The sequence below is a fragment of the Podarcis cretensis genome (genome assembly GCF_951804945.1).
Source record: "Podarcis cretensis genome assembly, chromosome: 7".
NCBI classification, from domain to species: domain Eukaryota; kingdom Metazoa; phylum Chordata; class Lepidosauria; order Squamata; family Lacertidae; genus Podarcis; species Podarcis cretensis.
In genome coordinates, this window is record NC_137176.1 from 46,033,910 (window position 1) to 46,055,289 (window position 21,380).

At 39.6% G+C, this 21,380-nt stretch overlaps 1 protein-coding gene across 1 annotated transcript in view; it reads right to left on the reverse strand.

The window, feature by feature from the left end:
* Positions 1-2,240: 2,240 nt before the first annotated feature.
* Positions 2,241-21,380, reverse strand: part of SMCHD1 (structural maintenance of chromosomes flexible hinge domain containing 1) — a 67,271-nt gene continuing 48,131 nt past the window's right edge. Inside the window, exons 35-48 of the mRNA XM_079982604.1 lie at positions 18,592-18,679; positions 16,897-17,028; positions 15,894-16,046; positions 14,938-15,064; positions 14,636-14,755; positions 13,126-13,211; positions 11,120-11,239; positions 9,969-10,159; positions 8,895-9,004; positions 6,692-6,762; positions 6,267-6,438; positions 4,079-4,237; positions 2,838-2,955; positions 2,241-2,585 (exon numbers count right to left, since the gene is read on the reverse strand). Of these exons, the coding sequence (XP_079838730.1) occupies positions 2,486-2,585; positions 2,838-2,955; positions 4,079-4,237; positions 6,267-6,438; positions 6,692-6,762; positions 8,895-9,004; positions 9,969-10,159; positions 11,120-11,239; positions 13,126-13,211; positions 14,636-14,755; positions 14,938-15,064; positions 15,894-16,046; positions 16,897-17,028; positions 18,592-18,679 (1,747 nt within the window). The 3' untranslated portion in view covers positions 2,241-2,485. The remainder of the gene's footprint in view (positions 2,586-2,837; positions 2,956-4,078; positions 4,238-6,266; positions 6,439-6,691; positions 6,763-8,894; positions 9,005-9,968; positions 10,160-11,119; positions 11,240-13,125; positions 13,212-14,635; positions 14,756-14,937; positions 15,065-15,893; positions 16,047-16,896; positions 17,029-18,591; positions 18,680-21,380) is intronic.

A 21,380-nucleotide genomic window follows, 5' to 3' on the forward strand; every position in this document is an offset into this window, starting at 1 on the left:
ATGCTAATCTTCACAGAGAGAGAGAGCAAATGGGTATATTGCGAGTAAATTAATTTTTAAGTCTTTTTAAGGAATACTTGCTCTGTGGATGATTTTCCCCAGAGTCGTCATCTTTACTAAACCCAGCTTACCAGCTAAAGTTTAAACATATTTGGAACAGACTCTTGGAGGAACTCTAGAATCTTTGCCATTAGAGACCTACTCAAGTTCTCGCTTTTGAGATTTGAACAGATTTTGAACACACATTTTCAGCCTTGTATTTGTAGCAGAAAAAATAAAACATTGGATTCTTGGGATTCTATACCAGCACGTATTTACCCAATTATTTCCTTCTATTGCATTTCCTACTTTCAATTTTTAAATTATTAGTTCCTTAAGACAGAAATCTGGTGTTTGGGCTTCTACATAAATGCTTACCAAACATGTGCACCAGAAAAACAAATTGACACACTAAGCCTATTTGCGACTTACATGTATAATCTGATAGCAGATAGCCTCAGAATGGGCATAGAGGAGATAATAAAGGCCTCAGTTCAGCTTTAGTTGTGCACAACTAGTGTAAAGCAGCCTTTTTCAGACCTGTCTGCTTGGCTTTCTCAGACTGAGCTAGAAGTCCACCGAGCTTCACATATGTAAACTATTTAAAATCTGGGACTCCATATAGTCAATGTGGTTACTTCAGCTTGGTTCAGATTCCTTTTAATAGAATCCTTTAATGCATTGCAGGGGGTTGGACTAGATGCCTCTTGGGGTCCCTTCCAACTCTTTTAAGATTCTATGATTCTATGAATTGGTACAGAGCACAGGATCACTAACAAATCATGTCCTGCCTTAAAGGGGGCACATGTTGCAGTGAGACCTGGCAACCAAACCCTGTGTTGTGGGTGGGTTTGATTGATCAGCCACAACACCCAATTGGTAGGTCCCTTGATGCTGGGTTTAATCAGGCCAATGGGATGCAAGCTAAATGAATCAAGGGACCTATATATACCTATGCACGTGACCCAGAGCTTCCTCTTTCGGTGCGTGCATTGGAACACTTAAAAACACCAAATCCTGTAATTTAGGACAATACTACTATAGTGTGTGAAAACCATGACTCCATGAAGATCAAACTAGTAATCTTTCATAAAAATATAATTGCAGTGCAGCAAAATTCCCAACTCTTTTGAGAGGTCGTTTTCTTCCTGTCCCAGATGATATGGAACAGGATAGAATACTCCACCACTGAAAACATGGGTAGAACAGATCTGCTGTTCCCAGTATATCTTCCTTTATTAGGGTGATTAGTACCTGAGTGTCTCTGCGCATCTAAGGGTTTCATTTAACTCCTCACCTTCCCCTTTCTCTCTAGTTGTTTGTACAAAGGAATAGGCTTCTCAGAGAATCACTGAACAATCACCCTCTCACCCTTGCCTGGCATTCAATGGCTGGGATGTGTACCACTTCCCACCAGACTGTTCTCCTATATTCTGCTGCTGTAGCTCACAGGAGAGACCCTGAAGGGGTTGCTGATTGTTCTCTTCACTCTTGACTTGGGATGGATGTGATCTGAGTCTCATAATTTTGCAGGCTTAGCTGGAGCATCTAGGGCAGTTATGCCTGAGAGAGCCTGGCAGATCCTCTCTGCTTGAGAGTTCTCTTAAAATGAACCCACTAGGCCCAGGGGTGGGGAAACTGTGGTCCTCCAGATGGCGTTGGACTCCCATCTACTCTAGCCAGAACAGCCAATGGCCAGGGATGGTGAGAACTGTGGTTCAACATTTGAAGGGCCACAGGTTCCCCAACCTGCACTTAGGCCCTTGTTTCATCACTGCAGGAGACAGTGGTCCTTCTGCCAGATGAGACTTGTAAGCTGTGTTTTAGCATATATCCCCCAGTCTCTGGAAGGTAGTGGCCAATTTAGAACAATTAGCATACTCAAGTTACTTACTTTGGCAGATAGTAGTATCCATGTGTCAGGTTGCTGCTCATCCCCAATCAGTGGCATCTGTCTGCATCTGGAGTAGTAGCAAGTTTGACCATATTTGAAAAATGCCTCTAACTGTTTTCATACAAGTAGTGAAAAAAAGCATAAGAATGTCTATCAATCATTTTAGTTCAGCTCTTCTCCACAGATTTAATGGCGGCAGTGCTTAGGGACTTTACATATGGAGACAACACTTTATTTTATTTTAAAAACCCTTAGGGAACACTTTCAAACAATCTAAATTGCAACCTTATATAGTAATAGAAAAATCTGTAGTATTGTAGCCATTTTATTGTAAAATCTGAATGTGTTATCATAAATAAAAAAGCATAGTTATTACTTCCACATACTGAAGTCTAATAACCATAGAAAAAGCTATACAAAATAAAGCTTAACAGTTGTTACTAACAACGTTTCTCTAGAAGTATACAAGAATGGTGGTTAACATGAATTTATTTTCCCCCAGCTTGTACATATTTCAATATACAGTTACTTTTTAAGAAATCTGTTTATAGTCTATGGTTTCTTTTTTCGGGCTGTTCCATTAACATCTGATGTATCTGTTGCTCTTTGCTGCTGTTTCTTCATGGGAGGAGATGATACCCATTCTTCTGGACTACAAAAAATAAGCACAGGTCATTTTAGAAACTGCATAAATGTAATACAAATATCAGGCAAGGTTTTTGTTGTAGTTATCCTTTCCCTTTTTCCTTACCCTCATGCAAAGATATGCAGTATTACTACCACTGTCAGGTGGAATCAGTTAGTTGTAGGATATTCCCTGTACATGCATATTCATGCAAAAACACCACAAAACTGGGCGTTTTTTAAAAAAAACACCAACTACTTTAGAATCTCACAAACAAACCTGAGTGACCGTTTTGCTGTTTCTCTCCGCATTCTTTTTGGAGGGCTAGGATTGTCAAATGTATCAAGTTCTTCCATGTGAACTGAAGATTTGGAGCATCGACCAGATGAGGTAATGCCTATGAAGATCACAAACATTACTGTTGTTTTCAAATCTAGTACATATAACTTCAGGAAAAAAGGCACAAGCATACCAAGCACAAATTAGATTTTTAAAGCTAATACAAAAAGTAACTATGTAGTTCAAGGTCTGAGTATTATCCACTAGTAATTATTTGCAAATAAATCCACAATTTCCCTTCCTGCAGAAAGGACCTTGTGTTTGTGAAACTGGGCTCACAAGATAGGTCAGAGGGGGCACTTCCTCTGATATCAACCTCCTTCCCTCAACTTTTTGAACCAGTGGACACATTTTGAATTTCCCTCTCTCTTACACATGCATCCTATGTACATATAGCCACATATATGCCTCTCCTTCTCCTGGGGGGTAGTGGGGTGGTGGAAAGAGAGTGGGCAGCCCCACAAAGACAAAGGAGGCTGTGGTCAAAAACCAATGCTTTCTGCATGGAGGAAAACTAGAAAACTGGGAGGAGCATGAGGTAGCCTAGAAGATAGTGGCGTTGGAAGGACTGCTGGAACACGAATCAGAGTGCTCCGCATTGTAACATTTTGTTGGAGGCCCCACTTGTTTTTCCTAATGTCACCAAAGAAAAACAGAACTATACAATTGTTGTTACTTGTGTTTCCAATTTTATATCTCATTATATATTATAAATATGTTATGTTAGAATGCTGTATCAGGATACATACATACATACCAGAAGAAGAAGAGGAGTTTGGATTTAATATCCCGCTTTATCACTACCCGAAGAAGTCTCAAAGCGGTTAACATTCTCCTTTCCCTTCCTCCCCCACAACAAACACTCTGTGAGGTGAGTGGGGCTGAGAGACTTCAGAGAAGTGTGACTGGCCCAAACTCACTCAGCAGCTGCATGTGGAGGAGCGGAGACGCGAACCTGGTTCACCAGATTACAAAACTACCGCTTTTAACCACTACACCACACTGGCTCTCTTAAGCTTAAGCTCACATCTTTAAAATGTAGTCAGAATTTTGATAAATCTGACACAGTTAAATTAGAATACCTTTATGAAATTGTAAATTCCCAGAATGTGTTTCTGATATAATTAGAATGGTTAACTTTTCGACTCCATCATGTGAAAGTGAACGTGTGAGTAACATACCCAATTCCTGCTCTATTGACTTGAGTCTTTTTTCCTGGTCTGCAAGCTCTTCTTTCTTTTTTTTCATTTCTGGACTATTATATAATTGCTCCTGGAAATCAAGGTCTGTCTTCTTATTAGTAAGCCATGCAACTGCTTTCTGGTACTGCTGAAGGAGATCTAACATGTAAAAGAATAATAGGATAATAAGGCATAAGGCCAAAAGTTTTAAGAACAGTAGCAATAAATAACAGACAGTAAAGCTGTTAACAGTGCAGTACCGCACATATCTACTCACAAATTAAGCCCCACTCACTGTGGCTAACTTCTAGATAAGTATGGACAGGATAACAATGAAATTGTGTGCGTAACTTTATTTTTTTTTTTAAAAAAAGGTTACTAAAATATTCTTCAAACATAATGAATTTCATAAATATATATCATTGTAGTCTAGAGAAAACTGCATGTGTTTAGACAGGGTGGGGGAGCAGGATCTAGCTGGTGGGCTAGATTCTGAGCTCCACCACCTCACAGGCATTTTAACAGGTGGGTGAGATGTCATATATGAAGTCAGGTGCAAAGGAAGACCCTTGCAGAAAATAGCAAGTCCTTCTTTTTGGGCAGAAATGGATGCACTCTGTAGATCCTTGCAGCAAGCCCCTGCAAAGGATTCTTTGCATTCCAGGCTTAAACTCTAGCAAGCAATTCAAAGGAAGAATTGGAAATGCACTCTAAGCACACAGTCAATTCTTTTGAACTAAAAAGCCAGCACTTTTTTTAATTTGGCACCTTTTTCTGTTGCTGTGCAAGGCAAAGGGATATTTTTCCTTTGCAGGCATGACTTTAGGATCTCATCACCTGGCTTGAATACAATTGCAAAGGAAGAATCAACAATGCACTCCTGATTCACCTTAATTTTAGCCACAACTTGAAGTTTCCTGCATCTGATGTTACTATATGAAATCAGATGCAGGAAAGGTGTGCGCGATTTGCCCGAACCACTAGGTGGGACAGTCTCCAAGGCCTGGCAAGCCAAATTAGGCCTGCTGGTCAGTTTTCCCACCACTGATTTAGGAACACTTGCAAGAAATGTACCCATCAACATTCACATTTTATTTATTCTGCATTTAAACTACACACAAATGGTATCTGTATAAGAACACGGTAATTTATGATATGGCCTTAAAAACACAGTTTTGGAGATTAAATTGCTCTGTTCCAACACACAAACTCTATATTGTTTAAAAGTTTATTACAATCAAGAGGCCCACCCAACTTCAAAGGCACTTAGGACAATATGCTGCCAGAGAACTATAATGTCACAGAAGCAGTGATACGGGTTTTCATTACCCCTCCCCCCGCAGTGTCTCAAACACTGATGGATTTCAGATTTAACAAGTTTATCTGTCTTAAATTAACTGAACAAAACTGATTTTATGTGCTGTATAAAATACATTAATGTGTTTCCAGTAGGAAAATAATTGACTGAGGTGGGGATTAACAAAGTGAATCTAAGATACAGTCTTAGGAACACTTACTATGGAGTTTAAAAAGGGGAATTTTGCACAGAATTATAGTAGTGGAAATTTTTCAATCCCACATCATTGCACTTGGCAATGGGCATCACATTCTTGTTGCACTGGTACAGAATCTGCACGATATCCTAACCTGGAGTCTTGCACTAGGCCATCAACACAATGCCACCAAGTCCTAGATTTGAAAACTGAGCTGTAAGTGTCACATTATCTCTAACTATGGTTATTGATGCAAATAATAATAATAATAATAATAATAATAATAATAATAATAATTTATACCACGCCCATCTGGCTGGGTTTCCCCAGCCACTATGGGTGGCTTCCAACAGAATATTAAAATACAATAGCGATTGAAAATGGAAGACAATATTTCATGATTCATTTCAAAATAATTGCTTACAAAGTTTTATTTACCAATTATGTAAATACATTTTTCATTAATCTGTGATGATTTGCCTGTAGCAAAGGGCTGTGGTGCAAATTCAAACACATGCAAGAAGGCTAACAGAATCTAATGCCACTAGATTCTCATTTAGTAATTGCAATTGTTTCAGCAGCAGTATGAAATGCCAAGTATATTTAGTTAAGAGTCAGAGTGAATTTCTAAGCACAGTAAAATTTTACGAAAAGCTGTACAAATAATTATTTAATATATTATGCTTTGAACACACCTATCTGTTCAGAGAGAATTTTGCATCGTTGAGGCAGAGGTGCTCCAAAAACCATTCCTCGAAGCTTATCCATGGGAGGGGCTTTATTCTGAAGACCTCCAAACTTTCCATTGCTACGAATTCTCTCTCCGTCTCTTGTCAATAATGCTGGGCAATGTGTGTTTTTAACAAGCTGTACAGATAGGTTTAATATTCATTAATAAATATGTAGCAAGTCTGTGACATGCAACACATAATTTTAACAACACTGACACACTGAAGTGAACCCCAAAACAACATAAGGAACTTCAGAAAACGGGGCAAGCCCTGAGGTGTTTGAAACTTGTATATGTTGCAAGTATCATAGAAGCACGGCTGAATTCTATTCTGCCTCTGCCTTTCTCATGTATGTACAAAACAGAAACATTTAAAGTGGCAATACGCACCTCTTTTCTGTAATGATTGGCAGCATCCAAATTGTCAATAATAATGGCATCTCCTAAAAGCATCCCAAACACTAGAAAGGTAAATGAAATAATGAGACTTTAATGTTTAGAATTCCAACCTCTATACAAACTACTGTTTCCTTTATCATCTACCCATTATAAGAACACAGCGCTGATATTTTGACATAGTTCAGTGGAACTCTGAAATGCTACAGTAGATGGAGAACTACTGCTACTATAAGAGCCCTTCTGGATCAGACCAAAGGCCCATCTAGTCCAGCACCCTGTTCTCACAGTGGCCAACCAGATGCCAATGGAAAGCCTGCAAGGAGCATGAGCGCAATAGCACTCTCCCCACTTCTGACTCCCAACAACTAGTATAATACAAGTCAAAAGTAACAAGCATAACATACCATGTACATGGTTTCAAAACAGAATATAACAATGATAGTATCAATTGATGTGGATGAAAAAGGTTTGATCCATGTCTTAAAAATGGAATTGACATTGAAAATCTTCAGTTTGATACAGAAAGGACCATTTAATTTTGTCTAATACTTTAGTGTCAGTTAAATAATGTGGCCAGATATTTGGGGAAATTACTCTTGCAAGAGGAGATGAATTTTTAATTGTCTTGCTCTCCAAATTTCTTAAAGAAGAAATTCAAAGAAAGGAGGGATATTCATGATGGCTGTAGTTTTGGAAAGCAGACATAAATCTGAACACTTTTCAGATCATTAGAATGATTTTTAGTGGAAAGCTGGAATCAAGTGAATGTGGTGCTCTTGCAGGAGGGCAGGATTTTTTTATTCAGTCTTGCTACTAAATTCCAGCTATAAAATCTCAGCTGGAATTATGTTGAAATGTTACCTCTGATAGTCATGTGGCTAGGAAGTATGAATCTGTCAACTAACATTTGGAGAGCAAATGTTTTATTAAATAATTGATTACCGTATTTTTCGCCCTATAGGATGCACTTTTCCCCTCCAAAAATGAAGGGGAAATGTGTGTGCGTCCTATGGGGCGAATGCAGGCTTTCGCTGAAGCCTGGAGAGCGAGAGGCGTCGGTGTGCACCGATCCCTCTCGCTCTCCAGGCTTCAAGAAGCTATCCGCAAGCCTTGCGCACCAAGTGGGAGTTCCCGCGGGCTCGCAAGGCTTGCTGGCGGCAGCCTGCAGCCCGAAGCACGGGGCGCCCTCCGGAGGACGCTCCGTGCGTCGCGCAGGTGTCCACAAGCCTGCAGTGCCCGGGGGAACTCCCCCCAGGTGTGCAAGGCTTGCGGGCGGCAGCCTGCAGCGCGGAGCATGGGGCGCCCTCCGGAGGACGCCCTGTGCTTCGCGCAGGTGGCTGCAAGCCTTGCGCGCCCGGCGGGAGTTGCCGCCGGGCTCACAAGGCTTGCGGATAGCAGCCTGTTCTGGGGCTGGGGTCGGGGAAAGCTCAGGCTTCCCCCGCCCCAGCTCCGCGGCTGGGGGGGGGGGAATATATTTTTTTTATTCATTTCCCCCCCAAAAACGAGGTGCGTCCTATGGGCCAGTGCGCCCTATAGAGCGAAAAATACGGTATTTATTTCTTTTGGTAGCTTCTTAATGTGCAACTAAGAACTAAGTCTCACTGAGTTCAAGGGGGCTTACTCCCAGGTAAGTGTGGATAAACTTGTAGCCTACGGCCAATATCCGATGAAGTGCTGTTGCTTGCCCAAGGATTTCTACTTGCGCAACAGAACTTCTGTCTCTTGGTGTCTTGTTTACCCTTCCCAAATCTGTCCCAGAGCATTGGAGAAACCCCCAGAATAGATTTAGGGGCCGTAACCCAAATACCTTGTGAAAGTGGAAGTGCTTGGTTGAGTACTCCTCTAAAACCCTATTAAACAACATAAAGTTTTTAAAAATTTCTAATCATGCCCTAGTATTTTTTAGTTGGGGGCGGGGGGAGTTCACTACTGGGAAGAATTTGTGGAAGTCCATTACTCTCCAATTCTTTAATAAAAAGCAAGGTGCAAAGGCTAGAATGTGTTTTTAAACCCTGCTTAAAATAAAATCATCATTAGGGATCATTCAGTTTATGGTTGATCATTCTGTTAATGATACCTTCTAATTACTCATTCTACTCCAGCTCTCATGAGTTTGAATGAACACTTTTTCAGAGAGGAAACTTGAGAAGATTATAGTGTGTGTGTGTAGTTTTGCTGTTCCCATGATGTTTACCTGTCTGGCAATTCTCTGTGTGCTCCGGAAATGTTAGCAAGTTCCTGGCAAACACAGGATTTCCTATAGCCTTGAAAGTATTTCTTCCATTTTGTAAGTGAGGTAAAGGCCTGGTTAGAAATAAGTCAAATAAGTTATTTTCTTTTGGCATTGATATTGGCAGCATGAGTGAAAGGCAGTCCATGCAACCAATCTTTCTCATCCCTTCCTCCTCCAGCAACCCTCAAACCTTTGGTGTGGATGGGCTGAACAGTGGGGGCTGTGTCATACAGGGGAAGTGCCCAGAATTGAGCAAAGGGATCTTGCTTCAGCAGTGAGCTGCATAGGAAGAGGAGAAAGATTTGTTGCATGAGTTGCCTTCTGCTTAGGCAACCATTAAATGCAACCCTTCACCAAATAAAAGTTAAGCAATATTTACAGCACAATCCTAACCACATCTACTCAGAAGCAAATCACACTGAATTCAGTGGGACTTACTTCCAGGTATGTGGGGTTAGGATTTCAGACTTGCTGTTTAGACATTATGCTGGTGGATGTTGGTATTTCCATAAGCAATTAGGATTACAGTCGTACCTTGGAAGTCGAACGGAATCCATTCCAGAAGTCTGTTTGACTTCCAAAATGTTCAGAAACCAAAGCACGGCTTCTGATTGGCTGCAGGAAGCTCCTGCAGCCAATCAGAAGCCACGGAAGCCCTGTTGGACGTTCAGCTTCCAAAAATAGTTTGCAAACCAGAACACTCACTTCTGGGTTTGCGGCGATCAGGAGCCAAAACATTTGAGAACTAAGCTGTTCAAAGGTTCGACTGTACAATGGAAATCGTATGAACCAGAACCATAAGAAGGGGAAGAAAAAGATTTAACATGACAAACAAATGGACAAAACAAACAAGTCATCATCAGGGTTTTATGGATGCAACAGACACAAAATGAATGGGCCGTCAATCTATAAAGCAGGCACAGAATTTGATTTCCCAACCATACTCTATTGCTTAAAAAATCTGAAAAGATTAAGAACTCTGAAAATTTGAATACCAAGCATTATTTAGATTAGGAAAGAATACAGAAACCTTACCTGTTCCAGTCTGGAAGACTCCTCCTATAAATAGAATCAAGAGGCAACACCTGCTGCTGACCTTTGGTTTCATCAAAGATACGACGAGCTGCAGCAGTAGTCAAAGTGACTACACAGTCCATGTCACTTGCCAAATGCCAAGAAATAACCTTTGCTGCTTCATTATCTTCAATTTGTGCTAAGTGTGAAATCTGACAAAATAAAATAATGAATTTGAAAGGATGAGGTTTTTTCCCCTGATGGGAGGAAAAATATAGATTCCCTGTGCCCTCAGTCTAGTTAGAAAGTCAAGACATTGCTATTTTTGCAAGGCTTCAAGCCTACAGGAAATCACAGATACCGCTTTTTGAATAATTTTGTTGTAGCCAGGAAAGGTGAGACAAGAAGCTGGACATGGAAGTAGCTGTGCACAAAGACACAGTTATGAAAGCACTATCCATCAGTATGACATGACAGGAAGAAAGGAAGAAACGAGATGGTTAAGGAAGAAACGAGATGGTTCCTTTGCAGTGTTACTGGCTTCCTGGGGTAATATTAACAAGTGCCCTTATGGAAGTTTTATTCACCTTTTCCAATCTCATCTGCTATAACAGACAGGCCCCAATTACAGTTCTCTACTGCTGGCAATATTGTAAAAAAAAAAAAATAAAAAAAAAATTACAAAAATATGACATAGGTCCTATTTTTTGGTCTTGCCCTAAAATGACCCTTTTTGACAAGTATACTAAACAAAACTGAAGAAATAATGGGATACAAACTACCAGTAGATTCAACCATTGGATTACTTGGCTATGTAAAAGACCTAGTCCTATCTGAAATAGAGAAACTATATATAGATAGATAAAAATTATTCAGTGCTGGGTCCATTGTAAAAAGAGAAAAACATGTAGCTCACACTATTATGTTATATTGCATACTGCTAGTATACATAATAAAGATAATGATAGGGGAAAATGTGGGGAAAGTACTACAGAACATCCTAAGAACAAATATTTTTCTTATTTTTAATTTTTCTTACCCACTATCTTATCTTCATACCACCATTTCATATGTAATGAAAAGAGAGAACAGCATATGGTATCCTATAGGACTAGGTTTTTTTTTTTTTTTTTTAAATAGATTATCTTATAAAGAATTAAGACAAAACTCACCTTGCCCAAAACATCTTTGTCTTTGGGATAATCGGAACATGTGCATGTTCTTCTAGGTTGTTTCATTATTCCTTCCCGCTCAGAGATTTTCTCTTTTAGTAGAGAAGAAACAAAGTGCTGCTGAAAATTAAGATAAATTCTTTACTGAAGGTATGCACCATCAAGTAAAATAAATCACAAGAACTGATTTTGATGTAATGTTGAGCTAGCGGCTCTAGTCTGTATGAACTAAGGGAGTCGTAAAGCAAAAGAGCTCGAGTTGTGTGACAAGTATGGTTAAACAAACTATTCTTCATGGTTTAGTTTTATATCCAAACATGACCAGAGTAGATTATTTGCATATGAAACATTATTAAATACCATATTTACTCGAATGTAATGCACACCTTTTTTGGCCAAATTACACCGTGAAAATTAGGGTGCACATTGGATTTGATGGTGCATTTACATTCACCAGCAAATACTTTTTTGGTTTCAAGGTTTTGAAAATCAAGGTCCAAATTAGATTTGATGGCAGATTACATTCAAGTAAGGTAAATATAGTACTTTGCATTGTATCCAGCTGGTATCCCTCCACTTACAGAGAGCTCTTTGATTTAAGCAGAGCCTTCTGTCAAAGAACAGACATAAATGTGATCTTCAGCAATTTCCCCTCCTCCCTAAAGTCCCCTTGATCAATGTTCCAATAACAGAAGATTCACCTGGATCAGTGAAGGTGCACCAATTGGATATAACCTATTCGTTTTCTGATTAGAATTTTAAGTAAGAAAGTGAATTTATCACTCTTAAACATCTCAAGATGAAGTTAGGATTTTTCTGTGCTTGATGTAAAAAGCTGTATCCAACTGAAAATAGTTTGACATTGCAACTTTATGCACACTTACATGGGAGTAGGCCAAACTGTAGCCAATGGTATCTGAAGAAGAGTGCATGCACATGAAAGCTCATACCAATAAAAAATTTAGTTGGTCTCTAAGGTGCTACTGGAAGGAATTTTTTTATTTTGTTTCGACTACAGCAGACCAACATGGCTACCTACCTGTAGTCAATGGAACTGACTTCTGAGTAGATATGCACAAGATTACACTGTAGATGCAGATTAGAAGCTTTGCTTCAAAACACTGCTCATTTGAACCAAATAGCAGAATCTGAAAGTTACCTGGCTATCAGCTGGCAGACTGCTAACTAATGGGCTCCTAAGACAGGCAATTTACATTCTACTTTTCCTGAACAATGAGTATGTGCTCTCTCTCAAATTCAGGATCACTTCATGTGAGGTCACCTGAAATTGCACCTGGGTTGTAGTTTCTTCATGTGGTGAGATACAGCATGGCTCAGTTCCTGATATGCACTGTGTCTCCATGTTCTCACAAAACAGTCTTATAATTTGTAGTGACCAGGGTTTTTTCCCCAGCCGGAATTTGTTGGGACTCAGTTCCAGCACCTCTCAGGTGGGTTCCATTGCCATTATATTAGAACAAGGGAGGCGTTCATGGTGAGTTCTGGCATTTCTTTTTCTAGAAAAATAGCACTGGTGGTGACATGAACTGATACCCCAATCCCAGAGGTGAGTCACTACATAAAAACAGAGAGCCATACCAAGTAGTCACCATGAAGATACAATTTCAAGATAGTTCCATACGATTGGCAGATTGTAATAAAATGGGCATCAGTGAGTGAGAGACCATGTTGCCCCTTTATACACTTGATAAGGACAGGAGAAGACTGAAAATGGGGGCTGGGAAAAGTTTTAACAATGGCTGTGACAATCTTGAGAAAAAGAAACCTTAAGTGGAAACAAAAGTATTAATGAAACTGTAAGTCTTGCTTCTATCTAAACCTTGCGAGAAATTTGTCGGGTCATCTATCTAGGCATGAGGCTAAGAACTGTATGCTATAGATACTTTTGTGTAAGCCTTTCCTGAAGTCATACTCTGCTTGTCCTCACTAGGATTTTGTTAGATATCTTGATGGATAAAAATGAAAGAAAATGAAAAAGGACATACAGCGTTAGTCTGCGGTATATCAATCCGAAGTCTTTTCAGTTTATCCTTCAGTTGGGCCTCTCTTGTTTCAGCCTCCTGAACTTGACCTGAAACAATGTGTTGAAGTAGTAAAAATTAGTTAAGGCTGGTCTGAGGTTAAGTTCACACAGCATGCTTAACGCTGTCATGTGGTGAGGAACCACCCACGCCATTGGTCTCATCGTCCACCGAATTAACATCAACTGTTGATTCACATGTGCAAAATAATAATAATAATAATAATAATAATAATAATAATAATAAATCAGAGCAAGCACAGACAAATGTCTGATACCATCTCAAGCTTAATACTTTCAGTGGTGATAGTTTACGCACTCAGCTAAGAATTATCAAATGATTCTGGGGTCAAATCACTCTTCTGAATGTCTGCACAAGAATACGTGGCCACAGAAAGAAAGATCAGCAATACATACAGTGAGCAATCAGAATGATCTCCATGATTGCAGCTGTGTTCTTTTATCATCGGCTGCAGTCACAAAATCAGCTCTCAGCACACTATGGTCTGGTCCATGTACCACATACTAAAGTCACTCTTGGTTTAATGTGAAGTAGCAGCATGCTGGTTGATGCAGGATGCTGAAATCGGAGATGGTTTGCTCCTGCGTTGTTCCTACTGTGTTACCAGGAAATAGGCCATAGTCTGGTTCATCTTGTCATCTGAACTGGGACTCATAGTTCCTATCTCTCCAAACAAATCACAAGAGGAAGTCAATAAGACAAACAGGGCATGAGTCTAGATTTTGACAACAAGCAGACCAGACTGTGGCTTGTTTCTGGTAGCATGGCTGCAACAGGAGCAGGGCAGGTGCAAAGCATCTGTGATCTCAGTAGCGTTGTGCACCAGCATTCCGCTCATTCACATTAAAGCATAGTTTATTTCAACTGTGATTAAAGGTAATGTGGGAATGAGATCTATGTGTACAGCTCAATTCACACCAAATAGCTGTGTATACTACTGGATGAAGAAATTACTCACAGGGAGTGGCTGTATATTGTGAACCATTACATCATAGCTCAGACCAAATCTTGTGCTCATTGTTTCCTAAACACCAAGTGCAGAGCTTGCAAAGCTAGCAGAGCTTGCATCACAACACGCCTGACAATCTCCCCTCACCTGTGACAATGTCAACCACCTGATGTCATTGCGACATTAGATGACTGATCAGAAAACAAGAGATGTATTCAAAAAGTCTTGATATCTGGGCCTATTCTAATTTGCACAATCCAAAACTATACTTAAGCACTATTGAAAAGGAGTTGCACATATAAAAATACATGACAACTTTACTAATCTGTGGCCCTGCAGATGCTGCTAAACTATAATTCTTATCATCCCTCACCATTGGTAAAGCTAGCAGGGACTGACAGGAGTTGTAATTCAGCAGCAACTGAAGTGCTAAAGGCTAGCAACTCTTGGTCTGTAACAATGAAAAATACATTCAAATGAAAACAGTATTTGTATGTTACTTACGCTTCAGTTCAGTTAGAAGCTGATTTCTGGTGTCAAATGTATCTCTATATGCAGTTATTGACTTAGAAAGCTTGTCTCTCTCTTTTGAAAGAGTGGCCATCTGCTGTTGTTTCTTATAACCTAAACAAAAAAAAATTTGCAATTTAATCCATTCTACTTTGTGGGTATTTTGGGAAAAGACCAAGTACAAAATGAAATGTTGCATTGACAATTGAAAGAATGTAAGAAAAAAAGATTTAAAGCTTTATAGAAAATACACATTACATTTTAGAAAGTAAAAAATAGAAACATTTTAAGCTCACCATCATAAAACATAAAAGGGAGACAATAAGGTTCCAAACGTCGATTCAAAATGGGTATATCTGGCTCAAATACAAGAATATATTCAGTACTATCTCTCCCTGGACTATTTTCTGCCAGCACAAGATCCTGAAGAAAAACAGACATATATTTTTACCATTGATTTCAGATTGCTGTATATAAAAATATTTGTGCAAAAATTAGCTATACTTTTATTCCATATTAATTCTGACATAAACTAACAGAACATTTTTAGCAAAAAGTATTTTTTCAAGGTTAAAAGGTTATATGTACCATTGATCTAGCTTACTTTGTAACGTAAGACATAAAACGAAGCTTCAATTTAGAAATATATCTATACCTTGTATACTCTCTTGGTAAGCTTTTATTCATTATTCTATACTTGAAAATAGTACAAAAGGCAGCATGGAGAGAACCGAAATGAATAATATGTAGTAAAACAAAACATTCAACTCCCAATGTGGAGTTAAAGTTACTGCTATTACCATGGAAGCAGACAGTAGATCCCAAGGGATCAGAGCTTGTCATAAGAAAAAAAAGAATCACTTCTCATCAATAAGCACTAAAATATAATGGGTGCCAGTTTGTAAATACTGAACATGATTGAAAGAAACCATTGATTTCAATAAGCTTTATAGGTTTAATTCTTCGAATGTAATAAACAGGACTTAAATCTGCCATCCTATAACCTTTTCCTGGGAGTAAGCACTGTTGAACTCTGTAAGAATTTTGGTACATATAGATATAGGACTGTGCTATAAATTTACTTATTTTCTCTGGATCATGCCCATTAGTATCTAAAGTTTCTTAAAACACAGGAAAAACTAAAGGAAAAATGTAAGGAAAAGTGACACATGTGCAAGAGAATACATGGCTGCTTTCGGTTTTAGGAATATTACCTCTAAACTTACATTACAATTATGTTTAGAAGACTCACCTCAATTTCAACAATTCCTCTGTGAAATGGAAACTCAACTGTATCTGTTTTACCCTGAAACAGGGGGATGTCCTTAACTTTATCAGTTGAACTTCGAATTTTAGCTACGATTTTCCCATCCAAGTCATTGCCAGTGCAGTTTTTATATTCATCCTTAAAATTAAGAAGATATTAGAGTTGTGTAACCTGCCCATAACATGTATTTTGAGGTTGGAGTATGTGCATATATTTTGTTTGTGTGCCCTTTTTGTTTCCAGAACGCTTCGGAAGTTTACAGCCCTGTTTCCTGCAAACTGCACTGTCCTGAGCTCAAACTGCAGTTGGGCATTTCAACTTAGTTTTACTCAAAGTAGACTCACTGAAATCAATCAAATCACTCCTGCCTGCGATCATGTGCTGAGGAACAGCCCACACCATTGGCCCCGGGATCCCACAAGGTAAATTAATAAACCTAACGAAGTCATGTTCATTAATTTTAATGGATCTACTCCAGGTAAAACTTAGTTGAAAACCACCCAAGATCTTTTCAATAGAACAAAAAAATTATTCAAGTGGAATAAATTCCAGGTTTTTCAGTCTCAGCACGCCTAATCACAAAGACTAAAGCCCAGAAGATTAAACTTCCACCTTACAATTTAATTAGACAGAATCTTATAAAGAGCAATTGCTGGAATAACCCAGGATAAAATTTAAGGTTTTTCCTAAAACAAAATACAAGTAACAGGCTGCTAACCTTAATGGAAATGATAAATAAAATACAACTGTTTACATGTGGGGTGGCCCTCAGGCCCAGGGACCAATTGAGGCCCTTTAAGCCTCTCTCTATAGCTATATGGCCAAACAATCAGATGGAACTTAAAATCCACTTTTTTCAAAATATTGATTGTAAAGCAGGAAACAAGAGAACCAATGTCTATTTTATCCAGCTTCAATATACCTTTCTTAAAAAGTGAAATCCATTCCATTTTAAGTCATTTTATTACATACAATCCTACTTAATTACCATAATAACGAGAGTCAAGTCTTTGACAAGGGTCCGACTGCCAACACTCTGAGCATTAGAAACGGTAGGAGTATTTGGCAAAATTCTTGGCATCAGCTGTGTTGGTTCATTAGGCTCCACTTCAAAAACAATCTGAGGAAAAGATCATCACAATACTCAGTTCACAGTCTTAAAGGCGGTCAACAAGTACGGAAGCATGTCTTTTAAGGCAAATCAAGAATAGAAACAATCTTAATTGTAGAATACTAAGTTTCCAATTCATATGTATTCTTCTTGTGTGTTTTGCTTCCATACAGCTGGGCCCATGCTGTAGTTTTAACAACTGCAACTGACAGCCACTGGATAGCTCCTACACTGCTATCACTGAAGGCCCCGACTACACAAAAGTGGAAATCACACTTCAAAACTTGTATGAGTTGGGCCAAACTACATCTATTTCTGGATTTGTGCCTATTCATTGCAGCTTTATATAATGCATTCGAGGAAGTATTAATGCTACTAATTAGCCCATCCCTGTGGACCTTTACATGAACTGCACAACAAAGAATTGTGGAAAAGAAGTAGCTGCTGTTGTCACAAGTATTTCCTAAAATGCTGTACTACCATATGACAGGGGTAGAGCAAAAACATACAGAGGAAGGCCAGGTACTTTTGAATCAGGACTTGCCTCATGCATTGAAAAAATTGGGCTTGATCTAGTCAAGCACAGACACTGAGCTAGTATGGGAGAATTCCACTATAGAATGCCCATTATAGATAGTTCTCTAGGTGGTGCATTTTTTAAAACCCTCCAAAATATAAAGTACAACATGGAAATCAAAAGCAAATTAAAAGCAGCATCAATCTAGTAAATCCAGCAACAGAGAAAACAGTAGTGTCAGAGAGCAAGTTTTAAAAATGGGGAAGTGGAGCAATTCTTCTGTTGTCGGCATCCATCTCAGGTGGTGCTACGGGTCAGTGTGTCTGGCTGTTAACCAGAAGGTTGGTGGTTCGGGTCCAACCAGGGATGGCTGTGGACAGGATTCCTGAACTGCAGGGCATTGAACTAGATGACCCTTAGGGTCCCTTGCACGGCAGCATGATTTCTGGGGGGCAGCAGTGTTTAGACTGTTTCTTTCTGGGTGCCTCCAAATGGAGAAAGAGGGATCTCCGTGTGTATATATTTGAGCAGGAAATTGGGGGGGGGGGGAGCAGGAAAAAAATATGTCCCTTTAAGTTCTGTCAAATTTGTTTACATATGAGTGGTTATTTAGGGACTATCATTTTAAGTGGATAGATGAGTTCCTTATGAATAGACTTATGAATAGCACTAGCTCTTTGGAACACTCTGCTCCTTTGAAAACAGACAAGTACCTAGACTTCTGATATTTTGTCACCTGTTAAAAATGTTTGTTTCACCAACTGTTTTTAGAGAATTGGCTTGACTCAGTGTTGGCCATTTGTTCTGTATTCTATTATTTTATTGTTGTATGACATTTTAATGATTTTAATGGATGGGTAGGTTCATGCAAGAGAAGGAAATACTTCAGGGAAAGGCCTTTTTATTTCTAAGAAAGTAGTAAAGGTTGAACAGGTTATTCAAAACATCAACATAAATTAGCTTGTAACTCATTCAAATCTTACGAGATAAAATAAGAAAAATGTCTGCAGCAAATTACAGCATTTTATTTTATAACTGTTATTTCAAAAGCAAACCTGTTCGCTGTTAAGAATGTTTATTTTGTCAATGGCAAATGCAAACTGGATGCTGTAGGTGCCCACTTTCTCTGGAACCATTTTTTGCCTAAATTGCAATATCAGGATTTTAGTAACAAAGTAAAACTTTCAATATTTATATTTTCTAACACAAACCCACCTCTCTATTAAATGAGGATACATTTTATGAGCCGAACCAAATGTTTCATTCTTTCAATGCAAGTAGATCTTGTTGAAGAAAAGACACCTGAATCTAAGCCAAAGTTTCTTCTAAGTAATATATTTCCCCCTCATATATCTTATTCTAATTACTAATATGCAAAAAATTAATTCCTATACAGTCATAACTCATGTTGCATCCGCTTCATGTTACGTTCTTTCATGTTATGTCCCGTGGCGACCCGGAAGCACTGGAAAGGGTTACTTCTGGGTTTTGCCGCTCGCGCATGCGCAGACATGCAAAATGACGTCACATGCATGCGCAGAAGCGGCGAATCACAACCCGCGCATGCGCAGACGTGCTGCTGCGAGCTGTGTTCTTTTCATGTTGTGAACGGGCCTACGGAACGGATCCCGTTCGCAACCAGAGGTACCACTGTATTTGAAGACTACAAATACAGACTATAAATGTAGTTGCTTTGTCATATGCTGCAACAAAAATTATCTTAGTTAAACGCATGCAACCCCCTCAATGTTTTCTCCAACAACTTAATTAGTCTCCTTTAAATCAAACTCTACCTTGCAAGCAAACATTCTGGATTAGTGATATGCTTAACACAGGCATTCAGCAGAGAGCTAAGTTGAAAGAATCCCTACATTCTGGATTTGACATTTTTTATCAACACAACCTCATTCTGGTTGCATTCGGCTTCAACCTCTTTGCAATATTTTAATAGTTAGCCCTTATTTTGTTCTTTGCGATAGATGAACGTTCTATTTTGAAAACTAAACAGTGCAGTAAAAAAATTCAAATAATCATTAGCTTAGTAAGGTATCTGCTACTGTGGAGAGCTGCCCCATTTTACATGTGGAAAACCAGCTTCTATTTACAACTGCTTATTCGCTGGTGGTGTGAAGGGGTTCCTAATTTATTCCCACCTTTGTGCTTATATTTCAAATCTTGTAGCTGTTGCCCCCTATATCTTTACTATGACATTTACAAAAACCTTAATTTATAACACAGTAGCCTTAGACAAGGTACAAACCAGTAGATTCACTTTGTTGTCCTTTATTATTACCGTATTTTTCATCCTATAGAGCGCACCGGCCCATAGGACGCACCTCGGGGTTTTTTTTTGGGGGGGAATGAATAAAAAAATTTATTCCCCCCCCAGCCGCGGCTGCTGCCCCAAGCCTTGCGGACACCCGGCAGAAGCAAGGGGAGCCCTCCGGAGGGCTCCTCGTGCTTCGGGCGGCAGGCTGCCGCCCCAAGCCTCGTGCGCTCCGAGGGACCTCCTGCCGGGCGCGCAAGGCTTGTGGACACTTGCCCGAAGCACGGGGAGTCCTCTGGAGGGCTCTCCGTGCTTCGGGCGGCAGGCTACCGCCCCAAGCCTCGCGCGCTCGGCGGGACCTCCCTGCTTCGGGCGGCAGGCTGCTGCCCGCAAGCCTTGTGAGCCCGTGGGAACTCCTGCAGGGCTTGCAAGGCTTGCGGATAGCTTCCTGAAGCCTGGAGAGCGAGAGGGGTCGGTGCGCACCGATGCCTCTCGCTCTCCAGGCTTCAGCGAAAGCCTGCATTCGCCCCATAGGACGCACACACATTTTCCCTTCATTTTTGGAGGGGAAAAAGTGCGTCCTATGGGGCGAAAAATACGGTAACTATAAAGAAAAGCAAGGTAAATTCTGACTATAACAATAAATTATTATTATTGAATTTATATTCTGTGAACTGTCTTGAGACCCTCAGGTATAGGGCAGTTCACAGAATAAAGAGATTGATTGAAGGCGAATACTATACTGTACTTAAATTGGTTACCGTTTCTTTAAGGCTTATATTTGCTTTTATAGGGTTTCTCTTATTATAAATGGCAGTTACTTGCTAATACAGAAGCTTACATAAGACTGGCTTGTAAAAACTTAGTTCCTTTACCTATCAAACTCATATACCAATTACATTTAGTCATTTCTCCCCATATCAGTCAGTTTCACCATCAGGTATAGAGGACTTCTGCTGGTTTTCTCTAAGCCAGGCTTTCAGGCAGTTCTCTCTCTGGCTGGTTCCAGTAGCTCCTTGCTCCACTCTTGCTTACTGGCCTTTGATGGCCTCTCTTTCAATCTTTGACTTAATTTAGCTCTTTTGGGGAAAGACTGTATTTCCAAGCCTCTTCCTAACAATATATTCAATAGTCACTTGCCTGGCTTCCACCTGCTTCAACTCCAGACTTCCTTCTTCCTTTCCTCTTCTGGCCAGCAGCCTCAGACAGTTATGCTTTTTCCCTGGACAGTCAAAATTCTAGCCAGCCCACCCTTCAACCAATTAGATTTGAGTGGCTCAAAATTCTACACCCCCATCAGAACACTTGCCCTACCCAATGAGTAACAAAGAATTTCTACCCAGAAAGCCAATCAGAAGTGAAATTTTGCAATCTAACTCAGTTTTTAAAACCCCCAGCTTTTCCCAGACCAGTCTTATGCAACTAGTTAAGTGACAACTGCCAGCTACCAATGGATACTTAGTACAGTGGTACCTCTAGTTACAAACTTAATTCATTCTGGAGGTCCGTTCTCAACCTGAAACTGTTCTTAACTAGAGGTGTGATTTCGCTAATGGGGCCTCTTGCTGCCACTGCGCT